Consider the following 24277-nt stretch of genomic DNA (forward strand, 5'->3'; position numbering starts at 1 on the left):
GAGCTTAGTTCATTGCATACGATGAGCTTCATGTTCTCAATAGCAGCATTGAATCTACCAACCACATTCTCTATTGCCGTTATATTATTGTTGGCGTACTTGCTAATGAGCTCGCATAGAACATTACTAAGTACATTCTTACCAGTTCCTTGCTTTCCTATTAACAAAAGTACTGTTCCAGTCTTTCCACAAGGATTTTGAACGATGTAGGCGAACCAGTTCAAAACATACTCATAAAGCTCTTCATCCTCATTACATATGACATCGTGAACATGTTTCAAATATCCTTCAATAACGTTCTCATCTACTTCATTCAGTACCTCATACTCATATCCTCTGAAATAGCTGTAAATGTCATCTCTTTCGTCAAAGAATCTCATGCCTGACTTCATAAGATAGTTCTTGTTCTGACCCGCTTCATAAATCATCAGTGCGTTCACATCCTTCTCCTCAATACGTCCTACATAAATACTCTTCATGAGCTTATTGAATTCCTTGCTATCTACTGACAAGTGTTGTTGTGTCTCGTATTCCATCATAATCTTTCACTAGATATGTCATACGTGCTCCGTCAATAACAACAACACATCTTCTTAAGTCATTTATAACACTAGCTATGTCAATACCTTCTTCACTCATGTACTTATTTCTTCTCAAGTCCTTTAGTGTGAAAGTGTCTCTAAGTTCTATTTCAAGCAATTCATTTACACATCCTTTGCAATACTTCTCTATAAAATATTTCTGTCGTTCTTTACTAAGTTTTTAACAGCTCTGAAGAACCATGTGTTTTGACTCAAACATCCTTCACAACTTCTCTCATTCATTCCTAGTTCTTTCATGTCATTATCTTCAACCTCTATGGTCTCATTGACTAAGGTCAAAGGGTTCTTAGTCATTGCTGGTCTTATCTGAAACAATGTTTGTGCAACAGGTTTAACTAGTTCAGCAACGTCCTTCCTTAATATGAATAGCTGTTTCCACTCATCTTTGCTAACAGTTCTTTCATAACCACTGACAGTAATGATTTCATTTGCTGACCTTAGACACTTATGTTCTATCATTTGTATTGCTTTTGTGTAAGGCTTTCGTGAGCATAGGTTGTATATGTCATTCCTGCAATGTTCATTCATGCCAATAGTACTAAATCCTTTCTTTGCTGTTGAATGCATAATATCCATTAGTTCCTGTGTTCGTATTGCTGTCTCATAAAATACAACAAGACCTTTGTCATCTATGACGTACTTACCGAAAACATTGCTTATATTCTTTAACCATGAAATAACATCCTCATTCATGCTGTCAAACATGAAGTAAGGTCTTACATACTCTTCACTTATAAGATACTCCACAAAATACTTGTTAAGCTCTATGTCCTCGTGAGCGATTTCATTAGGTTTGATATTAGTTCCTTTTGTCATTGCTGTCATGTACTTCACTCTCATAGTTCCTTTCAATAGCGTAAAAATACTTCATTGTTTCATAACTGCTCTAAATTCTGTTCAAAATTCGTACAACATAACTTTTTAACATTAGTGAAAGAACATGAGCGAAACAACAACATCTAACATTACAGAAGAAGTCAATGACAATGCCGATGAAAACATTACAGAAGGAGCTAGTGAAAATATTGACGAGTTCAGTGAGGAAGAAGATATTGAGGACGTCAATGAGAACGTTAGTGGGGAACAAACTCAATGGGAAACATTGAGAAATCATGAAGATTATGAGATTTGTACGACATATCCTTTTACTATTCGTCGAAAGAAAAACAAACATATTAAGAGTGAATGCTTAAATAATCATGGTTATATTGAGCTTAGTTTAAACAACAAAACACATTTAAAACATAGAATTATTGCAGAACAGTGGATTGAAAATCCAAACAATTTGAAAGAAATAGACCATATAAATCATGATAGAACGGACAACAGAATCTCAAACCTTCGTTGGTGTTCTAAATCTGAAAACAATAGAAATAAAAGCAAGTATGGCGATATAGTTTATGAGTTCGTTGATGAAATATCTGACGAAGCTGTTGAAATAACAGCTTATGGTAAGCATTCGTTTGAGTTCTACTACTATGTTGAGAATGAGGACGCATTCTATTATTATACAGGTCTTAACTATCGAAAACTTCATATAAACTTTACAAAAACAGGTGCTGCTTATGTTTCTATGATAGATACAGAAAACAAGAGAGTAATCTTATGCATAAACAAATTCAAACGCTTGTACGGCTTCATGTAGGACAAACATTATTTTTCAACACTAACGCCAACACGTAGGACAAACATTCATGACTAACATTACTGTATAACATAAATGTTTTGTCATGACCTCTTCGTATATGTTTTGTCATGACCTCTTCGTATATGTTTTGTCATGATTTCTTCGTTTATGTTTTGTCAAAACTTCTTCGTATATGTTTTGTCATGACCTCTTCGTATATGTTTTGTCATAGATTTCTTCGTATATGTTTTGTCATGACCTCTTCGTATATGTTTTGTCATAGATTTCTTCGTATATGTTTTGTCATGACTTCATCGTAATGAGCGTAAATCAGACAAAAATATATTTTAGGTGAAGAGGTGAGATCTCACCTCTTTTCTCACCTCATGAATTTTCATGATTTCTTCATCGTAATGAGCGTATATGTTTTGTCATGATTTCATCGTATATGTTTTGTCATGACCTCTTCGTATATGTTTTGTCATGACCTCATCGTATATGTTTTGTCATGATTTCTTCGTTTATGTTTTGTCAAAACTTCTTCGTATATGTTTTGTCATGACTTCATCGTAATGAGTGTAAATGATTTCATATGATTGTTTCCCTCGAAAAACCGAGAGAAGAGATTCCATATGAAAATCGCAAGAATTTGGCTCCTGGTTTGAAATATTATTATGTTCATAGATTTCATCGTAATGAGTGTAAATGATTTCATATAATTGCTTACCTCGGAAAACCGAGAGAAGAGATTCCATATGAAAATCGCAAGAATTTGGCTCCTGGTTTGAAATATTATTATGTTCATAGATTTCATCGTATATGTTTTGTCAAACATGAGCGTATATGTTTTGTCATGATTTCATCGTACATGTTTTGTCATGATTTCATCGTATATGCTTTGTCATGATGATTTCATCGAAACTAAACGTATATGTTTTGTCATGATTTCATCGTACATGTTTTGTCATGATTTCATCGTATATATTTTGTCAAGATTTCATCGTAATGAGTGTAAATGAACCAAAAATAATGTTTACGTTCATGTTTGACAACACAGCAGGGGAAGGCAGTTATGAATTATTTTTGAAGAACTGAAGGTGTCACTATGTCACTCAGTGTCACTCGGTTATTTAACTTCTCTGAAAAAATGAGACAACATGACATTTTGACAACACAGCAGGGGAAGGCATTTATGAATTATTTTTGAAGAACTGAAGGGGTCACCAGGTCACCAGGTCACCAGGTAATTTAACTTCTCTGAAAAAATGAGACAACATGACATTTTGACAACACAGGAGGAAGGCAGTTATGAATTATTTTTGAAGAACTGAAGGTGTCACTATGTCACTCAGTGTCACTCGGTTATTTAACTTCTCTGAAAAAATGAGACAACATGACATTTTGACAACATCACTGGAAATATATGTTATTGTTAATGTTTTCATTAATGATTTCAGGTTATTCAATAATTATTTATTTTGAAGAACTGAAGGTGTCACTATGTCACTCAGTGTCACTCGGTTATTTAACTTCTCTGAAAAAATGAGACAACATGACATTTTGACAACATCACTGGAAATATATGTTATTGTTAATGTTTTCATTAATGATTTCAGGTTATTCAATAATTATTTATTTTTGAAGAACTGAAGGTGTCACTATGTCACTCAGTGTCACTCGGTTATTTAACTTCTCTGAAAAAATGAGACAACATGACATTTTGACAACATCACTGGAAATATATGTTATTGTTAATGTTTTCATTAATGATTTCAGGTTATTCAATAATTATTTATTTTGAAGAACTGAAGGTGTCACTATGTCACTCAGTGTCACTCGGTTATTTAACTTCTCTGAAAAAATGAGACAACATGACATTTTGACAACATCACTGGAAATATATGTTATTGTTAATGTTTTCATTAATGATTTCAGGTTATTCAATAATTATTTATTTTTGAAGAACTGAAGGTGTCACTATGTCACTCAGTGTCACTCGGTTATTTAACTTCTCTGAAAAAATGAGACAACATGACATTTTGACAACACAGCAGGGAAGGCATTTATGAATTATTTTTGAAGAACTGAAGGGGTCACCAGGTCACCAGGTCACCAGGTAATTTAACTTCTCTGAAAAAATGAGACAACATGACATTTTGACAACACAGGAGGAAGGCAGTTATGAATTATTTTTGAAGAACTGAAGGTGTCACTATGTCACTCAGTGTCACTCGGTTATTTAACTTCTCTGAAAAAATGAGACAACATGACATTTTGACAACATCACTGGAAATATATGTTATTGTTAATGTTTTCATTAATGATTTCAGGTTATTCAATAATTATTTATTTTTGAAGAACTGAAGGTGTCACTATGTCACCATGTGTCACTCGGTTATTTAACTTCTCTGAAAAAATGAGACAACATGACATTTTGACAACATCACTGGAAATATATGTTATTGTTAATGTTTTCATTAATGATTTCAGGTTATTCAATAATTATTTATTTTTGAAGAACTGAAGGTGTCACTATGTCACTCAGTGTCACTCGGTTATTTAACTTCTCTGAAAAAATGAGACAACATGACATTTTGACAACATCACTGGAAATATATGTTATTGTTAATGTTTTCATTAATGATTTCAGGTTATTCAATAATTATTTATTTTTGAAGAACTGAAGGTGTCACTACGTCACCATGTGTCACTCGGTTATTTAACTTCTCTGAAAAAATGAGACAACATGACATTTTGACAACATCACTGGAAATATATGTTATTGTTAATGTTTTCATTAATGATTTCAGGTTATTCAATAATTATTTATTTTTGAAGAACTGAAGGTGTCACTATGTCACTCAGTGTCACTCGGTTATTTAACTTCTCTGAAAAAATGAGACAACATGACATTTTGACAACACAGCAGGGGAAGGCATTTATGAATTATTTTTGAAGAACTGAAGGGGTCACCAGGTCACCAGGTCACCAGGTAATTTAACTTCTCTGAAAAAATGAGACAACATGACATTTTGACAACACAGGAGGAAGGCAGTTATGAATTATTTTTGAAGAACTGAAGGTGTCACTATGTCACTCAGTGTCACTCGGTTATTTAACTTCTCTGAAAAAATGAGACAACATGACATTTTGACAACAACACAGGAAATAAATGTTTACGTAAATGTTTTGTCAAGACTTCTTCGTATATGTTTTGTCATGACCTCTTCGTATATGTTTTGTCATGATTTCTTCATCGTAATGAGTGTAAATGATCCAAAAATAATGTTTAGGTGAAGAGGTGAGATCTCACCTCTTTTCTCACCTCTTTTCTCACCTCATTGAATTTTCATGATTTCTTCATCGTAATGAGCGTAAATGTTTTGTCATGATTTCTTCATCGTAATGAGCGTATATGTTTTGTCATGATTTCTTCATCGTAATGAGCGTAAATGTTTTGTCATGATTTCTTCATCGTAATGAGCGTATATGTTTTGTCATGATTTCATCGTATATGTTTTGTCATGATTTCTTCGTATATGTTTTGTCATGACTTCTTCATCGTATATGCTTTGTCAAACATGAACGTATATGCTTTGTCATGATTTCATCGTACATGTTTTGTCAAGACTTCTTCATCGTAATGAGCGTAAATCAGACAAAAATATATTTTAGGTGAAGAGGTGAGATCTCACCTCTTTTCTCACCTCTTTTCTCACCTCATGAATTTTCATGATTTCTTCATCGTATATGCTTTGTCAAACATGAACGTATATGCTTTGTCAAACATGAACGTATATGTTTTGTCAAGACTTCTTCATCGTAATGAGTGTAAATGATTTGTCATGATTTCATCGTACATGTTTTGTCGAAACTTCATCGTATATGCTTTGTCATGACTTCTTCATCGTAATGAGCGTAAATGATCCAAAAATAATGTTTATGTTAGAATGTTAGATCTCACCTCTTTTCTCACCTCTTTTCTCACCTCATTGAATTTTCATGATTTCTTCATCGTATATGCTTTGTCAAACATGAACGTAAATGTTTTGTCGAACCTTCACTTTTTTGACGAAGTGCAAATCTTCACTTCGTGTCAAAACTTCTTCGTAAATGTTTTGTCATGATTTCTTCGTAAATGTTTTGTCATGACTTCTTCATCGTATATGCTTTGTCAAACATGAGCGTATATGTTTTGTCATGATTTCTTCATCGTAATGAGCGTAAATGTTTTGTCAAACATGAACGTAAATGTTTTGTCAAGACTTCTTCATCGTAATGAGCGTAAATGACCCAAAATATATTTTAGGTGAAGAGGTGAGATCTCACCTCTTTTCTCACCTCTTTTCTCACCTCATGAATTTTCATGACTTCTTCATCGTACATGTTTTGTCAAGACTTCTTCATCGGAATGAGCGTAAATGTTTTGTCATGACCTCATCGTATATGTTTTGTCAAGACTTCTTCATCGTAATGAGTGTAAATGTTTTGTCAAGACTTCTTCATCGTAATGAGTGTAAATGTTTTGTCAAGACTTCTTCATCGGAATGAGCGTATATGTTTTGTCAAACATGAACGTAAATGTTTTGTCATGACTTCTTCATCGTAATGAGTGTAAATGTTTTGTCAAGACTTTTTCATCGTAATGAGCGTAAATGATCCAAAAATAATGTTTAGGGTAGATGGTTAGATCTAACCTCATTTCTACCCTCATTTCTACCCTCATGAATTTTCATGATTTCTTCATCATAATGAGCGTATATGCTTTGTCATGATTTCATCGTAAATGATTTGTCAAACATGAACGTAAATGATTTGTCAAAACTTCATCGTATATGCTTTGTCAAGACTTCTTCATCGTAATGAGCGTAAATGTTTTGTCATGATTTCTTCATCGTAAATGATTTGTCGAAACTTCTTCATCGTAATGAGTGTAAATGTTTTGTCAAACATGAACGTAAATGTTTTGTCATGACTTCTTCATCGTATATGTTTTGTCAAACATGAGCGTAAATGTTTTGTCATGATTTCTTCATCGTAAATGATTTGTCGAAACTTCTTCATCGTAATGAGTGTAAATGTTTTGTCAAACTTGAACGTAAATGTTTTGTCATGACTTCTTCATCGTAATGAGCGTAAATGACCCAAAAATAATGTTTATGTTAGAATGTTAGATCTAACACCTTTTCTAACATGTTTTCTATCATGGAGGATTTCATTAGATATGCACATTCTTCCCTAAACATTATTTTAGTTAAAGTCCATCAAATATTTTTAGGATACTTTCACCAAATAATGTGTATATCTAATGAAACAGTAAAGTATTATATCTATTAAATCGTCTATGATGTAAATTATGTATAGAATGAAATGGAGGAAGAATGTGTATATCTAATGAAACAGTAAAGTATTATATCTATTAAATCGTCTATGATGTAAATTGTGTATAGAATGAAATGAAGGAAGAATGTGTATATCTAATGAAACAGTAAAGTATTATATCTATTAAATCGTCTATGATGTAAATTGTGTATAGAATGAAATGAAGGAAGAATGTGCATATCTAATGAAATCCTCCATGATAGAAAACATGTTAGAAAAGGTGTTAGATCTAACATTCTAACATAAACATTATTTTTGGGTCATTTACGCTCATTACGATGAAGAAGTCATGACAAAACATTTACGTTCAAGTTTGACAAAACATTTACACTCATTACGATGAAGAAGTTTCGACAAATCATTTACGATGAAGAAATCATGACAAAACATTTACGCTCATGTTTGACAAAACATATACGATGAAGAAGTCATGACAAAACATTTACGTTCATGTTTGACAAAACATTTACACTCATTACGATGAAGAAGTTTCGACAAATCATTTACGATGAAGAAATCATGACAAAACATTTACGCTCATTACGATGAAGAAGTCTTGACAAAGCATATACGATGAAGTTTTGACAAATCATTTACGTTCATGTTTGACAAATCATTTACGATGAAATCATGACAAAGCATATACGCTCATTACGATGAAGAAATCATGAAAATTCATGAGGGTAGAAATGAGGGTAGAAATGAGGTTAGATCTAACCATCTACCCTAAACATTATTTTTGGATCATTTACGCTCATTACGATGAAGAAGTCATGACAAAACATTTACGTTCATGTTTGACAAAACATATACGCTCATTCCGATGAAGAAGTCTTGACAAAACATTTACACTCATTACGATGAAGAAGTCTTGACAAAACATTTACACTCATTACGATGAAGAAGTCTTGACAAAACATATACGATGAGGTCATGACAAAACATTTACGCTCATTCCGATGAAGAAGTCTTGACAAAACATGTACGATGAAGAAGTCATGAAAATTCATGAGGTGAGAAAAGAGGTGAGAAAAGAGGTGAGAAAAGAGGTGAGAAAAGAGGTGAGATCTCACCTCTTCACCTAAAATATATTTTGGGTCATTTACGCTCATTACGATGAAGAAGTCTTGACAAAACATTTACGTTCATGTTTGACAAAACATTTACGCTCATTACGATGAAGAAATCATGACAAAACATATACGCTCATGTTTGACAAAGCATATACGATGAAGAAGTCATGACAAAACATTTACGAAGAAATCATGACAAAACATTTACGAAGAAGTTTTGACACGAAGTGAAGATTTGCACTTCGTCAAAAAAGTGAAGGTTCGACAAAACATTTACGTTCATGTTTGACAAAACATTTACGTTCATGTTTGACAAAGCATATACGATGAAGAAATCATGAAAATTCAATGAGGTGAGAAAAGAGGTGAGAAAAGAGGTGAGATCTAACATTCTAACATAAACATTATTTTTGGATCATTTACGCTCATTACGATGAAGAAGTCATGACAAAGCATATACGATGAAGTTTCGACAAAACATGTACGATGAAATCATGACAAATCATTTACACTCATTACGATGAAGAAGTCTTGACAAAACATATACGTTCATGTTTGACAAAGCATATACGTTCATGTTTGACAAAGCATATACGATGAAGAAATCATGAAAATTCATGAGGTGAGAAAAGAGGTGAGAAAAGAGGTGAGATCTCACCTCTTCACCTAAAATATATTTTTGTCTGATTTACGCTCATTACGATGAAGAAGTCTTGACAAAACATGTACGATGAAATCATGACAAAGCATATACGTTCATGTTTGACAAAGCATATACGATGAAGAAGTCATGACAAAACATATACGAAGAAATCATGACAAAACATATACGATGAAATCATGACAAAACATATACGCTCATTACGATGAAGAAATCATGACAAAACATTTACGCTCATTACGATGAAGAAATCATGACAAAACATATACGCTCATTACGATGAAGAAATCATGACAAAACATTTACGCTCATTACGATGAAGAAATCATGAAAATTCAATGAGGTGAGAAAAGAGGTGAGAAAAGAGGTGAGATCTCACCTCTTCACCTAAACATTATTTTTGGATCATTTACACTCATTACGATGAAGAAATCATGACAAAACATATACGAAGAGGTCATGACAAAACATATACGAAGAAGTCTTGACAAAACATTTACGTAAACATTTATTTCCTGTGTTGTTGTCAAAATGTCATGTTGTCTCATTTTTTCAGAGAAGTTAAATAACCGAGTGACACTGAGTGACATAGTGACACCTTCAGTTCTTCAAAAATAATTCATAACTGCCTTCCTCCTGTGTTGTCAAAATGTCATGTTGTCTCATTTTTTCAGAGAAGTTAAATTACCTGGTGACCTGGTGACCTGGTGACCCCTTCAGTTCTTCAAAAATAATTCATAAATGCCTTCCCCTGCTGTGTTGTCAAAATGTCATGTTGTCTCATTTTTTCAGAGAAGTTAAATAACCGAGTGACACTGAGTGACATAGTGACACCTTCAGTTCTTCAAAAATAAATAATTATTGAATAACCTGAAATCATTAATGAAAACATTAACAATAACATATATTTCCAGTGATGTTGTCAAAATGTCATGTTGTCTCATTTTTTCAGAGAAGTTAAATAACCGAGTGACACTGAGTGACATAGTGACACCTTCAGTTCTTCAAAAATAAATAATTATTGAATAACCTGAAATCATTAATGAAAACATTAACAATAACATATATTTCCAGTGATGTTGTCAAAATGTCATGTTGTCTCATTTTTTCAGAGAAGTTAAATAACCGAGTGACACTGAGTGACATAGTGACACCTTCAGTTCTTCAAAAATAATTCATAACTGCCTTCCCCTGCTGTGTTGTCAAACATGAACGTAAACATTATTTTTGGTTCATTTACACTCATTACGATGAAATCTTGACAAAATATATACGATGAAATCATGACAAAACATGTACGATGAAATCATGACAAAACATATACGTTTAGTTTCGATGAAATCATCATGACAAAGCATATACGATGAAATCATGACAAAACATGTACGATGAAATCATGACAAAACATATACGCTCATGTTTGACAAAACATATACGATGAAATCTATGAACATAATAATATTTCAAACCAGGAGCCAAATTCTTGCGATTTTCATATGGAATCTCTTCTCTCGGTTTTCCGAGGTAAGCAATTATATGAAATCATTTACACTCATTACGATGAAATCTATGAACATAATAATATTTCAAACCAGGAGCCAAATTCTTGCGATTTTCATATGGAATCTCTTCTCTCGGTTTTTCGAGGGAAACAATCATATGAAATCATTTACACTCATTACGAAGAGGTCATGACAAAACATATACGAAGAAGTTTTGACAAAACATAAACGAAGAAATCATGACAAAACATATACGATGAGGTCATGACAAAACATATACGAAGAGGTCATGACAAAACATATACGATGAAATCATGACAAAACATATACGCTCATTACGATGAAGAAATCATGAAAATTCATGAGGTGAGAAAAGAGGTGAGAAAAGAGGTGAGATCTCACCTCTTCACCTAAAATATATTTTTGTCTGATTTACGCTCATATACGAAGAGGTCATGACAAAACATATACGAAGAAGTTTTGACAAAACATAAACGAAGAAATCATGACAAAACATATACGAAGAGGTCATGACAAAACATATACGAAGAGGTCATGACAAAACATTTATGTTATACAGTAATGTTAGTCATGAATGTTTGTCCTACGTGTTGGCGTTAGTGTTGAAAAATAATGTTTGTCCTACATGAAGCCGTACAAGCGTTTGAATTTGTTTATGCATAAGATTACTCTCTTGTTTTCTGTATCTATCATAGAAACATAAGCAGCACCTGTTTTTGTAAAGTTTATATGAAGTTTTCGATAGTTAAGACCTGTATAATAATAGAATGCGTCCTCATTCTCAACATAGTAGTAGAACTCAAACGAATGCTTACCATAAGCTGTTATTTCAACAGCTTCGTCAGATATTTCATCAACGAACTCATAAACTATATCGCCATACTTGCTTTTATTTCTATTGTTTTCAGATTTAGAACACCAACGAAGGTTTGAGATTCTGTTGTCCGTTCTATCATGATTTATATGGTCTATTCTTTCAAATTGTTTGGATTTTCAATCCACTGTTCTGCAATAATTCTATGTTTTAAATGTGTTTTGTTGTTTAAACTAAGCTCAATATAACCATGATTATTTAAGCATTCACTCTTAATATGTTTGTTTTTCTTTCGACGAATAGTAAAAGGATATGTCGTACAAATCTCATAATCTTCATGATTTCTCAATGTTTCCCATTGAGTTTGTTCCCCACTAACGTTCTCATTGACGTCCTCAATATCTTCTTCCTCACTGAACTCGTCAATATTTTCACTAGCTCCTTCTGTAATGTTTTCATCGGCATTGTCATTGACTTCTTCTGTAATGTTAGATGTTGTTGTTTCGCTCATGTTCTTTCACTAATGTTAAAAAGTTATGTTGTACGAATTTTGAACAGAATTTAGAGCAGTTATGAAACAATGAAGTATTTTTACGCTATTGAAAGGAACTATGAGAGTGAAGTACATGACAGCAATGACAAAAGGAACTAATATCAAACCTAATGAAATCGCTCACGAGGACATAGAGCTTAACAAGTATTTTGTGGAGTATCTTATAAGTGAAGAGTATGTAAGACCTTACTTCATGTTTGACAGCATGAATGAGGATGTTATTTCATGGTTAAAGAATATAAGCAATGTTTTCGGTAAGTACGTCATAGATGACAAAGGTCTTGTTGTATTTTATGAGACAGCAATACGAACACAGGAACTAATGGATATTATGCATTCAACAGCAAAGAAAGGATTTAGTACTATTGGCATGAATGAACATTGCAGGAATGACATATACAACCTATGCTCACGAAAGCCTTACACAAAAGCAATACAAATGATAGAACATAAGTGTCTAAAGTCAGCAAATGAAATCATTACTGTCAGTGGTTATGAAAGAACTGTTAGCAAAGATGAGTGGAAACAGCTATTCATATTAAGGAAGGACGTTGCTGAACTAGTTAAACCTGTTGCACAAACATTGTTTCAGATAAGACCAGCAATGACTAAGAACCCTTTGACCTTACTCAATGAGACCATAGAGGTTGAAGATAATGACATGAAAGAACTAGGAATGAATGAGAGAAGTTGTGAAGGATGTTTGAGTCAAAACACATGGTTCTTCAGAGCTGTTAAAAAACTTAGTAAAGAACGACAGAAATATTTTATAGAGAAGTATTGCAAAGGATGTGTAAATGAATTGCTTGAAATAGAACTTAGAGACACTTTCACACTAAAGGACTTGAGAAGAAATAAGTACATGAGTGAAGAAGGTATTGACATAGCTAGTGTTATAAATGACTTAAGAAGATGTGTTGTTGTTATTGACGGAGCACGTATGACATATCTAGTGAAAGATTATGATGGAATACGAGACACAACAACACTTGTATCAATAGATAGCAAGGAATTCAATAAGCTCATGAAGAGTATTTATGTAGGACGTATTGAGGAGAAGGATGTGAACGCACTGATGATTTATGAAGCGGGTCAGAACAAGAACTATCTTATGAAGTCAGGAATGAGATTCTTTGACGAAAGAGATGACATTTACAGCTATTTCAGAGGATATGAGTATGAGGTACTGAATGAAGTAGATGAGAACGTTATTGAAGGATATTTGAAACATGTTCACGATGTCATATGTAATGAGGATGAAGAACTTTATGAGTATGTTTTGAACTGGTTCGCCTACATCGTTCAAAATCCTTGTGGAAAGACTGGAACAGTACTTTTGTTAACAGGAAAGCAAGGAACTGGTAAGAATGTACTTAGTAATGTTCTATGCGAGCTCATTAGCAAGTACGCCAACAATAATATAACGGCAATAGAGAATGTGGTTGGTAGATTCAATGCTGCTATTGAGAACATGAAGCTCATCGTATGCAATGAACTAAGCTCATGCGATACGTCTAAGGTCATGAACCACGACGCACTAAAGTCAATAGTAACAGAGACTCAGTTGGACTTAAATCAGAAGTGTCAGCCAGTAAGAAAGATAGAGAATGTTTGTAATATCATCATGATATCTAACAACTTCAACTCAGTAAAGATTGACAAAGACGACAGAAGATTTGTTGTCATTGACGTAAGCAGCAGATACAAAGGAAATTACGAATATTTCTCAAATCTCATTGAAAGCTTTAATGAAGAGTTTTATTCAAACTTACTGACGTACTTCATGAAGAAAGATTTAAGTGAATTTGATGTAAGGAAGATACCATTCACCAGGGCTAAACAAGAACTCATCGAAATGAACAAAACACCTTACCAAATGTTTTACGAGGAGTTCTATGAAAAGTTTGTATCCGGATGGAATTGTACAGAGTGCTACAGAAGATATAAAGAATTTGCGAAGGAGAATGAATTCTTTGCATGTAGTTCAAATGTATTTGGTGGCAAGATGAGAGAATTTGTGAAGAGAAGTAGAAAGCGAGACGGTTCTGCAAGAAGTTATATTTACGAAGCAAGTATGATATTAGAAGGTCGTGGAAAGAAAGAAACAGTGAATTATGAGGAAGTGCTTGAAAAATTCATGGAGTACATGGGAAGCAATATAACATACAACAAAGACATATACAGTGAGTTTAAGTACTACTGTGAACAGCATGAGATTGAAGTAATGAGTAAAGGAGACTTTGAAACGCTTATGAAAGACAGTAAGGAGGTCGTTCATGAGAACAGTGTTGAAATAGTTCATGAGAACAGTGAGGAGGTCATACATGAATGCAATGATGAAATAGTTCATGAGAACAGTGAGGAGGTCATACATGAATGCAATGATGAAATAGTTCATGAGAACAGTGAGGAGGTCATACATGAGAACAGTGTTGAAATAGTTCATGATGTCGTTCGTGAAGAAGCCATTGCAACAAAGAATGATATAAAGGATTTCATAGAACTTAACAAGGAGGAGTTTAAAGAAGGCTATGAAGTGAAAAGATGTGAAGAAGATTTCTTGGCGTATTTGAAGAAAAAGAGACTAAAGCCAATGGCTCAAAATAAGTTTCAATCGATGTTTGAAAAGAAACGTTTGAGCTATGGTGGTGTAAGAAGCACATATTACTTTGTTAAGAAGTGAGGACATTTATTTTTGTCGTTAGTGTTGGAGTTTGTGTTTGTTGTTAGTGTTTGTCATTTTGTGCTGAGGTTAGTACTTGTCGTTAGTGTTGGAGTTTGTGTTGGAGTTTGTGTTTGTTGTTAGTGTTTGTCATTTGTGCTGAAGTTAGTACTTGTCGTTAGTGTTGGAGTTTGTGTTTGTCATTTGTGCTGAAGTTTGTGTTGGAGTTTGTGTTTGTCATTTGTGCTGAAGTTTGTGTTGGAGTTTGTGTTTGTTGTTAGTGAGAGAATAAATTAAATCATGAACTTTGCCATGGTCTCTGTCCCTAGTAGTTTTCATTAAGTTCTGGAAATAATGAAAGTCATAAACTTTGCCATGGTCTCTGTCCCTAGTAGTTTTCATTATCTCACAGAGTTAATGAAAGTCATACTTTCTATCAGATGAAGCATGCAGATGAACATAATGAAGGTTAGTGAGTTTGCCACGAGTTATGAATAAAATATTGGCATATTAGATGAGATAGCTGATGAAACAGATGAAGATAAATTAAATCTTGGACTTTGCCACACTCTGTCCCTAGTTCCTCAAAAATCCTTGACAACGTTGCTTAGAAATTTTGGTTCAAAACCTCATCTGATTTTAATCTGTTATGCTACCTGTTAAGTTTCGTGAGATTATAAATGTCATGGAGTTATATAAAAAGGAGGGACAGCTAGGGACACTGGAAGTACTTGTAAGGCTATCTGTTAAGATTGCATGAAATACTAAAAGTCATGAAATCCATTATCGCTGTGCTAGCTTCACCTTAGAGTAAAATGACAAATAAAGTCACTGAAGCAATGAAACAAAAGTTTTTGGTAGAATACATTAAATCAGGAACTATTCCAGAAGGTTTTTACATTCATACTATGAAGGATGGTAGAGTTCAGTTTAGAAAGATAAAGCAACCATTAGATAAAGAAGGTATATTAAGGAAGATTAAACTTCATGAGGACAACATTGCTGAACTTAAGAAGAAGTTAGAAGAGTTGGAGAAAGGAAGAGAGTTATAAAGCAATGAATTCAACAGGGTGAAAAAAGAGGTGAAAAAAGAGGTGAAAAAAGAGGTGAGATCTCACCACTTCACCTAAATTTAAATGGATGTTTTCATACGTGTGGGAGTGGTGATATCATTAATTTTTAAGTTTATTTTTAAAATTATTTTTAAGTTTATTTTTATATAAATGACGAAAACTATTGAGATAACAAACTACAACGGTCATGAGTTCAAGAATTTGTTCTTCGTTCCTCGTGAAAATACATTCTATCAGATACGAGGGAGAAAGGGTAAAGTTAGTTTGAGCGTTTATGAAGGAATGAAGAATGGAAAGTTTATACAAGCATACGATACAAACGGTAAACGTGTTTCATTAGCTTTGTCAAAACTTACTAACATTTATTTTGACAGTGACTTTGACTCTGACGATTGGAGCGACAGCAGCGATACTGAAGAATATGAACTATTGTGTGAAGCACAGCAATGGGAAGAGTTGCAATACTTTTGTAAGTGAGAACGTTTATTTTTACAGTAGTAAGGTGAAGTGGTTGGCGGCTTTATAAATATTTAAGGTTAAGTTGGTGTTTGTGTTTGTGTTGTAAAATATACGTTAACGGTTTTGTAAAGTGTCAAATTCACAAGTATTGGGTAAGGTGGAACGCAGTGCCACCGTACACGAGATATGTATACTAACTAATATTCGCTTATGGAAAGACACCATATTGGGAAGTTCACCTTACAGCACAGCCATTGACTCCAATGTACGGTATTGATCATGCTGCCACACTTGCAATTGTTGCACCAGTCCTTTACGAAAGGCTTAAGGAATCAAGAAAAGAGACAATGGCAGAAGCAGCTGAGTACGTTTTTGGTGTTCATGAAGGAACTGTTGATCAAAAGGCCGACAAGTTCATCGAAGGAATCCGCAATTTTGCTATTAAACTTGGCATGCCATTGAAGGTTTCAGACTTCCCTAACGCTTCAAAGATTCAAGAAGGAGATGTTAAATTCCTTGTTGAAAGAGCTTTAGAATTAGGAAGAGGTCAACAATATGGATACAACAACGAATTGAATGCAAAAGTTGTTGAAGAGATTCTTTCTAAAGTTGTTCAATAAAAAAACAACTTAAAATGAAATAAAATCATCATTTTAGAATTTTAATATTTTTTTAAACATTACATTCCATGCAGAATGTTTTATTCTTTCTATTTTCAAACTTGAAATTCCTATAAAAGCTTCTTAGTTCATACATAGCTCCAAAAATAGCGCACAGTGCATTTGATGTATTTCCAACTATATGAATGCAAATACTGTTGAATTGATTCCTATCAAAGTAGGTAAATAAAATCCCCATATAAATATGCAAACTAATGAAATATATGTAAAAGATAATCACTGAATAGAATTTTATTCATAATTTCTCAATGAATTCCGCTTTATTAATGAACGAAATAAATATAGCTCTTCTATTTACAGTACAAGCAATCTGTGTTAATGTTAGATAAGTTTGTTACAATTATCCATTAAAAATTGTTTCAATCACGATTTGATAAAATTTTTTTTGAAATATCGAATCTAAATATTTCAACAGTTAAATGCTGTGAAAGATTTTAAAACAACACAAAGTCTGCCATTTGGCTCACTTCTGACCTTGTTGCTTTTCGATGAAGTAAACAAAAAATGAATAGATAATAGACGATATAGACCAATAAATATAATCGGTTTTCATTGAATTATTTTCAGAGGTAGGTATGAATTCACATGACTAATTCTGATAAAAATGAAAATCCCATTATATTATACGAAATTATTAAATATCTCTTAAATATTTTTCAATAGATTCATGATTCAAAACTTTGAAATAAGAAAAACACTTCATTTTTGTGAATGTCAGCTCGCCCAGCAGTCGGATGGGAATCACATTTTATTGCAACCAAGGCATATATTCAATTTGCATTGAGCATTAGCGATAAGTCATTTATGCCAAAACTACTCAACAAGATAGACAAAACAGTTGCCGCTCTTCATTATGGTACAGATGGAAAACAAATATTTAGGACTCATGGCTCTACACCAATATATAAACTCCCTGATAACGTCACTGATCTTGGACAATTAAATGAAATTATGTATCAGAAGTATACTCGTCCATTAGACCACGCATTAGCCTCTATTGGGACAAATAAAGATACTATTGTTCTTAATATTAACCATCTTGCAGCAGATGGAGGATATCTTCATAATTTATTTGAATTTTTAAAGACAGATGAAGATATCAACTACATCCCTAGTATTATTCCAACAGAAAAAGTATTTGAAAAAGAAATTAATGAATATAATGGATCTCTTCCATTGTTCCCAGTTGCAGATCCATCGTTAACTCGTGCTATTCCTCAAGATCAGTTAAATTACCATACAGCATACGGAATGTTTACTAATAACATATCAATTGATGCAAAAACATTGATGACCTCTAAAATTAACGGAAAGATCAAAAATTTGACAGAATATTATTGGGCAAGTGTCATTTTATCTGTATCAGCATTCAACAACAAGCTTGAAAACACCGGAATTCCAACATGCATTAATTTAAGACAATACTTAAATAAATCAGATTTCAACATTGGAAATTGTTTCTCTCACGTCATTGTTTCGACACACGTTACAAAAGATGATGATGTTAAAACATTGATGGATAATCTCCGTCAAGATTTCAATAACAAATACAAGTTAAGAACTCCAATTGGAGAATTGAAATCACTAAAACAAGGCTCGCTTTTCCAAGCTAGTGTTAAAGGATTAGTTCCAGATATTTCACTCAATGGAACATTTAAGATGGAAAAACCATTCAAAGACATGCGAATTGATTTAGGAACTATTGATGGCTCTAATGCATCAATTCTTTGTTTCATTGGTTATTCAATTGTCAATGGCAATCAAAACACATTGTTTGGAAAGCTCCGTCATCCATCTGGTGATATCAGTGATAATGAAGCTAAAACATTGCTTTCGTCATTCCATTATGGTCTTCAAAACATTTCTCCTAATATGAAGATCGGCGAAGTATTTGACATGCTTAGAGATCATCAGATGAACTTCAAAAAGAGTTTACAAAAAGAAATCCAAATGATGATTTAATTATTTTAAATATGCCATGTGAAATGTTAGAGAATTAATTATTTTAATATCTAAATAGGAAAACATCGATTTAGGCTGAATGTTTTTGGTTCAAAAGCAGTATTAATTTTGTAGGTTTTAAAATTCATTGTTCCAAGGAGATATGTTTGTTTTCATTCAGTATAAATATACTAATTGTATATATGAATCCATATGTGGTCATATTGCTATATGATATTTTCTCTTATGCTTTTTATATTTCGAGAAAGAAGCACTTAAACTATCTCATAAATTGAGAGCTCTCCCAAAATTGAGAATGTATGCATGTGGAGACTTAGACTTTGAGGCTATGAAAGAACATGTTGGTTCTATTCAAGTTTTGTTAAATAATTGTATTTGTAATCTTCTATTTTTTTTTAATATGAAGCTATCTATATGTCATATATTCCATCTATATTAGCAGAGTTTTATTATGTGTTGTAACGAGTTTAAATTTGACTATTAAACTGTTAACTTTAAAGTCAGATGTATGTGGATGTATTTGTGCTCTTAAAAAATTCAAATGACTAAAAAATCAAAAGATTTTTTATTTTAGTAGTCCTTCCATAATGGTCTTCTTGGAAAATATGGAGTAAAAGAATTGGATACTGAATCGTTTGGAAGAATCTTACCAGCAGCCCATTTAACCAGTTCTTTTAATCCAGCCTCGCCAATGATCTTGCCGGCTCCTTTAATAATTGGACCCCATGGGATGTTGTCATAATCGATATCTGACTCCTCTTCTGCATTGAGATATAAGCGATATGGTTGATACATTGAATCGGATACTGAATTGTTTGGAAGAATCTTACCAGCAGCCCATTTAACTAATTCTTCTAATCCAGCCTTACCAATGATCTTGCCGGCTCCTTTAATAATTGGACCCCATGGGATGTTGTCATAATCAATATCTAACGCCTCTTCTGCATTGGCACTGTTCCTGTGAAGTCTATCGATTAGTTTGTCAATGATAATCCCACCAACAATATCGACTGCTATACCAACTAATGGTGGGAAATTGTCAGGGTCAATTGTTGATTCTTCAGCGTTTCTGGGGAAGTATCTTGGATAGAACGGTCGACTAAGTTCTTTCTCAGCGGCATCTACTAAATGTTTTAAGAAGTCTGGACTAATCATGTTGGTCTCTTCATCGTTTGATGAATACTTTAATGGAAATGGATATGGTCTAATTGGCCAGCGGCTGGATGGTTGCCGTCCAACCTTTAAGACGCGTGAGGCTCTTGATGATGCAAGGATAGCCAAGGCGAACATATTAAATAATGATGATTTTGAATTATTATCAAATTTCCTTATGGTGCGTGTCAGATCTGACAAACTTTATATTTGTGAAATACAACAAAAATTAAATGATGAAAACCGTTTTAAATCATTTGTTTATATTGCTATTCACTGAATTTATTGAATAAAAAAAACATTAAAAAATTATTGTTTGTGTATATTTCAATATTCAACCATTCAAATTTTTTTGGACCTTTTTTTCTATCAAATCATAATCCCAAAACAATTTGAAGGGTGTGATATAGCGAATATACCTCAAATTTTTCTGAGGCAAAGCTCAGAAAAATTTGAGGTATATTGTTTATATTCAAGAATTTGAAAGTATATCTAAATTTTCTTTACTCGATGATTCAAATCGATTTGTTTGTTGAAAGATATGACGAACTTTTTTTTATCTTTCTTTGTAATATTTCATAGGATTGAAAATGAAACTTGCTTTTGATCTTCTTAGATAATATTATCCATATTGGCGATTGAATGATAATTTTATTTATTTTTTATTTATTTTTTGAATTAATCAGACAACCACGTCTATTCAAAATTTCAATACATCTGATTCAAAACCATTAAAGGCAGAATCGCCAATATGGATAATATTATCTAAGAAGATCAAAAGCAAGTTTCATTTTCAATCCTATGAAATATTACAAAGAAAGATAAAAAAAAGTTCGTCATATCTTTCAACAAACAAATCGATTTGAATCATCGAGTAAAGAAAATTTAGATATACTTTCAAATTCTTGAATATAAACAATATACCTCAAATTTTTCTGAGCTTTGCCTCAGAAAAATTTGAGGTATATTCGCTATATCACACCCTTCAAATTGTTTTGGGATTATGATTTGATAGAAAAAAAGGTCCAAAAAAATTTGAATGGTTGAATATTGAAATATACACAAACAATAATTTTTTTAATGTTTTTTTTCGCATGTCTTTGAATGGTTTTTCCATCTTAAATGTTCCATTGAGTGAAATATCTGGAACTAATCCTTTAACACTAGCTTGGAAAAGCGAGCCTTGTTTTAGTGATTTCAATTCTCCAATTGGAGTTCTTAACTTGTATTTGTTATTGAAATCTTGACGGAGATTATCCATCAATGTTTTAACATCATCATCTTTTGTAACGTGTGTCGAAACAATGACGTGAGAGAAACAATTTCCAATGTTGAAATCTGATTTATTTAAGTATTGTCTTAAATTAATGCATGTTGGAATTCCGGTGTTTTCAAGCTTGTTGTTGAATGCTGATACAGATAAAATGACACTTGCCCAATAATATTCTGTCAAATTTTTGATCTTTCCGTTAATTTTAGAGGTCATCAATGTTTTTGCATCAATTGATATGTTATTAGTAAACATTCCGTATGCTGTATGGTAATTTAACTGATCTTGAGGAATAGCACGAGTTAACGATGGATCTGCAACTGGGAACAATGGAAGAGATCCATTATATTCATTAATTTCTTTTTCAAATACTTTTTCTGTTGGAATAATACTAGGGATGTAGTTGATATCTTCATCTGTCTTTAAAAATTCAAATAAATTATGAAGATATCCTCCATCTGCTGCAAGATGGTTAATATTAAGAACAATAGTATCTTTATTTGTCCCAATAGAGGCTAATGCGTGGTCTAATGGACGAGTATACTTCTGATACATAATTTCATTTAATTGTCCAAGATCAGTGACGTTATCAGGGAGTTTATATATTGGTGTAGAGCCATGAGTCCTAAATATTTGTTTTCCATCTGTACCATAATGAAGAGCGGCAACTGTTTTGTCTATCTTGTTGAGTAGTTTTGGCATAAATGACTTATCGCTAATGCTCAATGCAAATTGAATATATGCCTTGGTTGCAATAAAATGTGATTCCCATCCGACTGCTGGGCGAGCTGACATTCACAAAAATGAAGTGTTTTTCTTATTTCAAAGTTTTGAATCATGAATCTATTGAAAAATATTTAAGAGATATTTAATAATTTCGTATAATATAATGGGATTTTCATTTTTATCAGAATTAGTCATGTGAATTCATACCTACCTCTGAAAATAATTCAATGAAAACCGATTATATTTATTGGTCTATATCGTCTATTATCTATTCATTTTTTGTTTACTTCATCGAAAAGCAACAAGGTCAGAAGTGAGCCAAATGGCAGACTTTGTGTTGTTTTAAAATCTTTCACAGCATTTAACTGTTGAAATATTTAGATTCGATATTTCAAAAAAAATTTTATCAAATCGTGATTGAAACAATTTTTAATGGATAATTGTAACAAACTTATCTAACATTAACACAGATTGCTTGTACTGTAAATAGAAGAGCTATATTTATTTCGTTCATTAATAAAGCGGAATTCATTGAGAAATTATGAATAAAATTCTATTCAGTGATTATCTTTTACATATATTTCATTAGTTTGCATATTTATATGGGGATTTTATTTACCTACTTTGATAGGAATCAATTCAACAGTATTTGCATTCATATAGTTGGAAATACATCAAATGCACTGTGCGCTATTTTTGGAGCTATGTATGAACTAAGAAGCTTTTATAGGAATTTCAAGTTTGAAAATAGAAAGAATAAAACATTCTGCATGGAATGTAATGTTTAAAAAAATATTAAAATTCTAAAATGATGATTTTATTTCATTTTAAGTTGTTTTTTTATTGAACAACTTTAGAAAGAATCTCTTCAACAACTTTTGCATTCAATTCGTTGTTGTATCCATATTGTTGACCTCTTCCTAATTCTAAAGCTCTTTCAACAAGGAATTTAACATCTCCTTCTTGAATCTTTGAAGCGTTAGGGAAGTCTGAAACCTTCAATGGCATGCCAAGTTTAATAGCAAAATTGCGGATTCCTTCGATGAACTTGTCGGCCTTTTGATCAACAGTTCCTTCATGAACACCAAAAACGTACTCAGCTGCTTCTGCCATTGTCTCTTTTCTTGATTCCTTAAGCCTTTCGTAAAGGACTGGTGCAACAATTGCAAGTGTGGCAGCATGATCAATACCGTACATTGGAGTCAATGGCTGTGCTGTAAGGTGAACTTCCCAATATGGTGTCTTTCCATAAGCGAATATTTGGTTCTGTGCGAATTCTGAAGCAACAATCAATCTCTCATGAAGTTCTAATGAAGCATCAGGTTGCAATAAACCAGTGCTAATGTCAACAAGTTCTTTCATGACAGAAAAGAAGAAATTGTCTGCCATTGGGCATTTATCGCCTGTAATAACTTGATCTGTGCAATGAATCATCGCATCGAACAAACCATTTCTGATTTGTCTCTGTGGTAATGTCATCGTGTATCTTGGATCAATGATTGAGAACTTCGGATATGTGATTTGAGCACCTCCGTAATTCTTTTCTTTCCTATCTTCTCTTGAGATAACAAATGTATTGTTCCATTCAGAACCAGTTGCTGGAAGAGTAATGATTGAACCAACTGGAATCGCCTTCTCAGGGAAAGCACCTTTTGAGATGATATCCCAAGCATCAACTGATGGATCAAGAGATGCAGCAGCTGAAATGAACTTGGTTGCATCAAGAACTGAGCCACCTCCAACGGCAAGGAGTAAGTCAGGTTTGTATTCACGAACAACTTTGATAATTTCCAAACACGTTTTGTATTCTGGGTTTGGCTGAATGCCTCCTTGCCATTTGACTTCGCATTCAAGATCGGCTAATGCTTTAACAACACTGAACGAGCACCATTCTTATCAATTGATCCGCCGCCAAATGTGCATAAAACGCGTGATTTTCTTGGGACGAAATCCTTGAGATGCTCTTGAACAGCATTAGCACCGAAAGCTAACTGAACATTATTAGTCCAAAGCCACTTCATCCTCTATTGATGTATAAAAATGAAGTGTATTTTTTTA

The 24277-nt window shown here is 32.9% G+C and overlaps 9 protein-coding genes and 1 pseudogene across 10 annotated transcripts, besides 2 other annotated features; 6 read left to right on the forward strand and 4 right to left on the reverse strand.

The window, feature by feature from the left end:
• Nucleotides 1-920: part of a mobile genetic element that runs on past the window's edge.
• Nucleotides 921-1542: 622 nt separating this feature from the next.
• TVAGG3_0219880 (His-Me finger endonucleases family) lies at nucleotides 1543-2247 on the forward strand (the record flags this gene model as incomplete). The annotated part of the gene is made up of 1 exon (XM_051226929.1): nucleotides 1543-2247. The coding sequence occupies one exon, from the start codon at nucleotides 1543-1545 to the stop codon at nucleotides 2245-2247; it is 705 nt and encodes a 234-aa protein (XP_051111915.1).
• Nucleotides 2248-11489: 9242 nt separating this feature from the next.
• TVAGG3_0219890 lies at nucleotides 11490-12193 on the reverse strand (annotated as a pseudogene). Its single transcript has one exon. A coding segment is annotated over exon 1 (704 nt).
• Nucleotides 12194-12815: 622 nt separating this feature from the next.
• Nucleotides 12816-14336: a mobile genetic element.
• Nucleotides 14337-14372: 36 nt separating this feature from the next.
• TVAGG3_0219910 (uncharacterized protein) lies at nucleotides 14373-14918 on the forward strand (the record flags this gene model as incomplete). Its single annotated transcript, XM_051226930.1, has 1 exon — nucleotides 14373-14918. The coding sequence occupies one exon, from the start codon at nucleotides 14373-14375 to the stop codon at nucleotides 14916-14918; it is 546 nt and encodes a 181-aa protein (XP_051111916.1).
• A 794-nt stretch (nucleotides 14919-15712) lies between these two features.
• Nucleotides 15713-15949, forward strand: TVAGG3_0219920 (uncharacterized protein; the record flags this gene model as incomplete). Its single annotated transcript, XM_051226931.1, has 1 exon — nucleotides 15713-15949. The coding sequence occupies one exon, from the start codon at nucleotides 15713-15715 to the stop codon at nucleotides 15947-15949; it is 237 nt and encodes a 78-aa protein (XP_051111917.1).
• Nucleotides 15950-16120: 171 nt separating this feature from the next.
• On the forward strand, nucleotides 16121-16447 carry TVAGG3_0219930 (uncharacterized protein; the record flags this gene model as incomplete). The annotated part of the gene is made up of 1 exon (XM_001289182.1): nucleotides 16121-16447. The coding sequence occupies one exon, from the start codon at nucleotides 16121-16123 to the stop codon at nucleotides 16445-16447; it is 327 nt and encodes a 108-aa protein (XP_001289183.1).
• A 245-nt stretch (nucleotides 16448-16692) lies between these two features.
• TVAGG3_0219940 (hydroxyacid-oxoacid transhydrogenase protein) lies at nucleotides 16693-17049 on the forward strand (the record flags this gene model as incomplete). The annotated part of the gene is made up of 1 exon (XM_001289183.1): nucleotides 16693-17049. The coding sequence occupies one exon, from the start codon at nucleotides 16693-16695 to the stop codon at nucleotides 17047-17049; it is 357 nt and encodes a 118-aa protein (XP_001289184.1).
• Nucleotides 17050-17913: 864 nt separating this feature from the next.
• TVAGG3_0219950 (uncharacterized protein) lies at nucleotides 17914-19071 on the forward strand (the record flags this gene model as incomplete). Its single annotated transcript, XM_001295494.1, has 1 exon — nucleotides 17914-19071. One exon carries the CDS (start codon nucleotides 17914-17916, stop codon nucleotides 19069-19071), a length of 1158 nt encoding a protein of 385 aa, XP_001295495.1.
• Nucleotides 19072-19641: 570 nt separating this feature from the next.
• Nucleotides 19642-20361, reverse strand: TVAGG3_0219960 (uncharacterized protein; the record flags this gene model as incomplete). Its single annotated transcript, XM_001295495.1, has 1 exon — nucleotides 19642-20361. One exon carries the CDS (start codon nucleotides 20359-20361, stop codon nucleotides 19642-19644), a length of 720 nt encoding a protein of 239 aa, XP_001295496.1.
• Nucleotides 20362-21208: 847 nt separating this feature from the next.
• TVAGG3_0219970 (uncharacterized protein) lies at nucleotides 21209-22048 on the reverse strand (the record flags this gene model as incomplete). Its single annotated transcript, XM_001282963.1, has 1 exon — nucleotides 21209-22048. One exon carries the CDS (start codon nucleotides 22046-22048, stop codon nucleotides 21209-21211), a length of 840 nt encoding a protein of 279 aa, XP_001282964.1.
• Nucleotides 22049-23059: 1011 nt separating this feature from the next.
• TVAGG3_0219980 (hydroxyacid-oxoacid transhydrogenase protein) lies at nucleotides 23060-23698 on the reverse strand (the record flags this gene model as incomplete). Its single annotated transcript, XM_001302790.1, has 1 exon — nucleotides 23060-23698. One exon carries the CDS (start codon nucleotides 23696-23698, stop codon nucleotides 23060-23062), a length of 639 nt encoding a protein of 212 aa, XP_001302791.1.
• Nucleotides 23699-24277: the final 579 nt, after the last annotated feature.

Source organism: Trichomonas vaginalis, chromosome IV (genome assembly GCF_026262505.1).
Source record: "Trichomonas vaginalis G3 chromosome IV, whole genome shotgun sequence".
In the NCBI taxonomy this organism is placed as follows: domain Eukaryota; phylum Parabasalia; order Trichomonadida; family Trichomonadidae; genus Trichomonas; species Trichomonas vaginalis.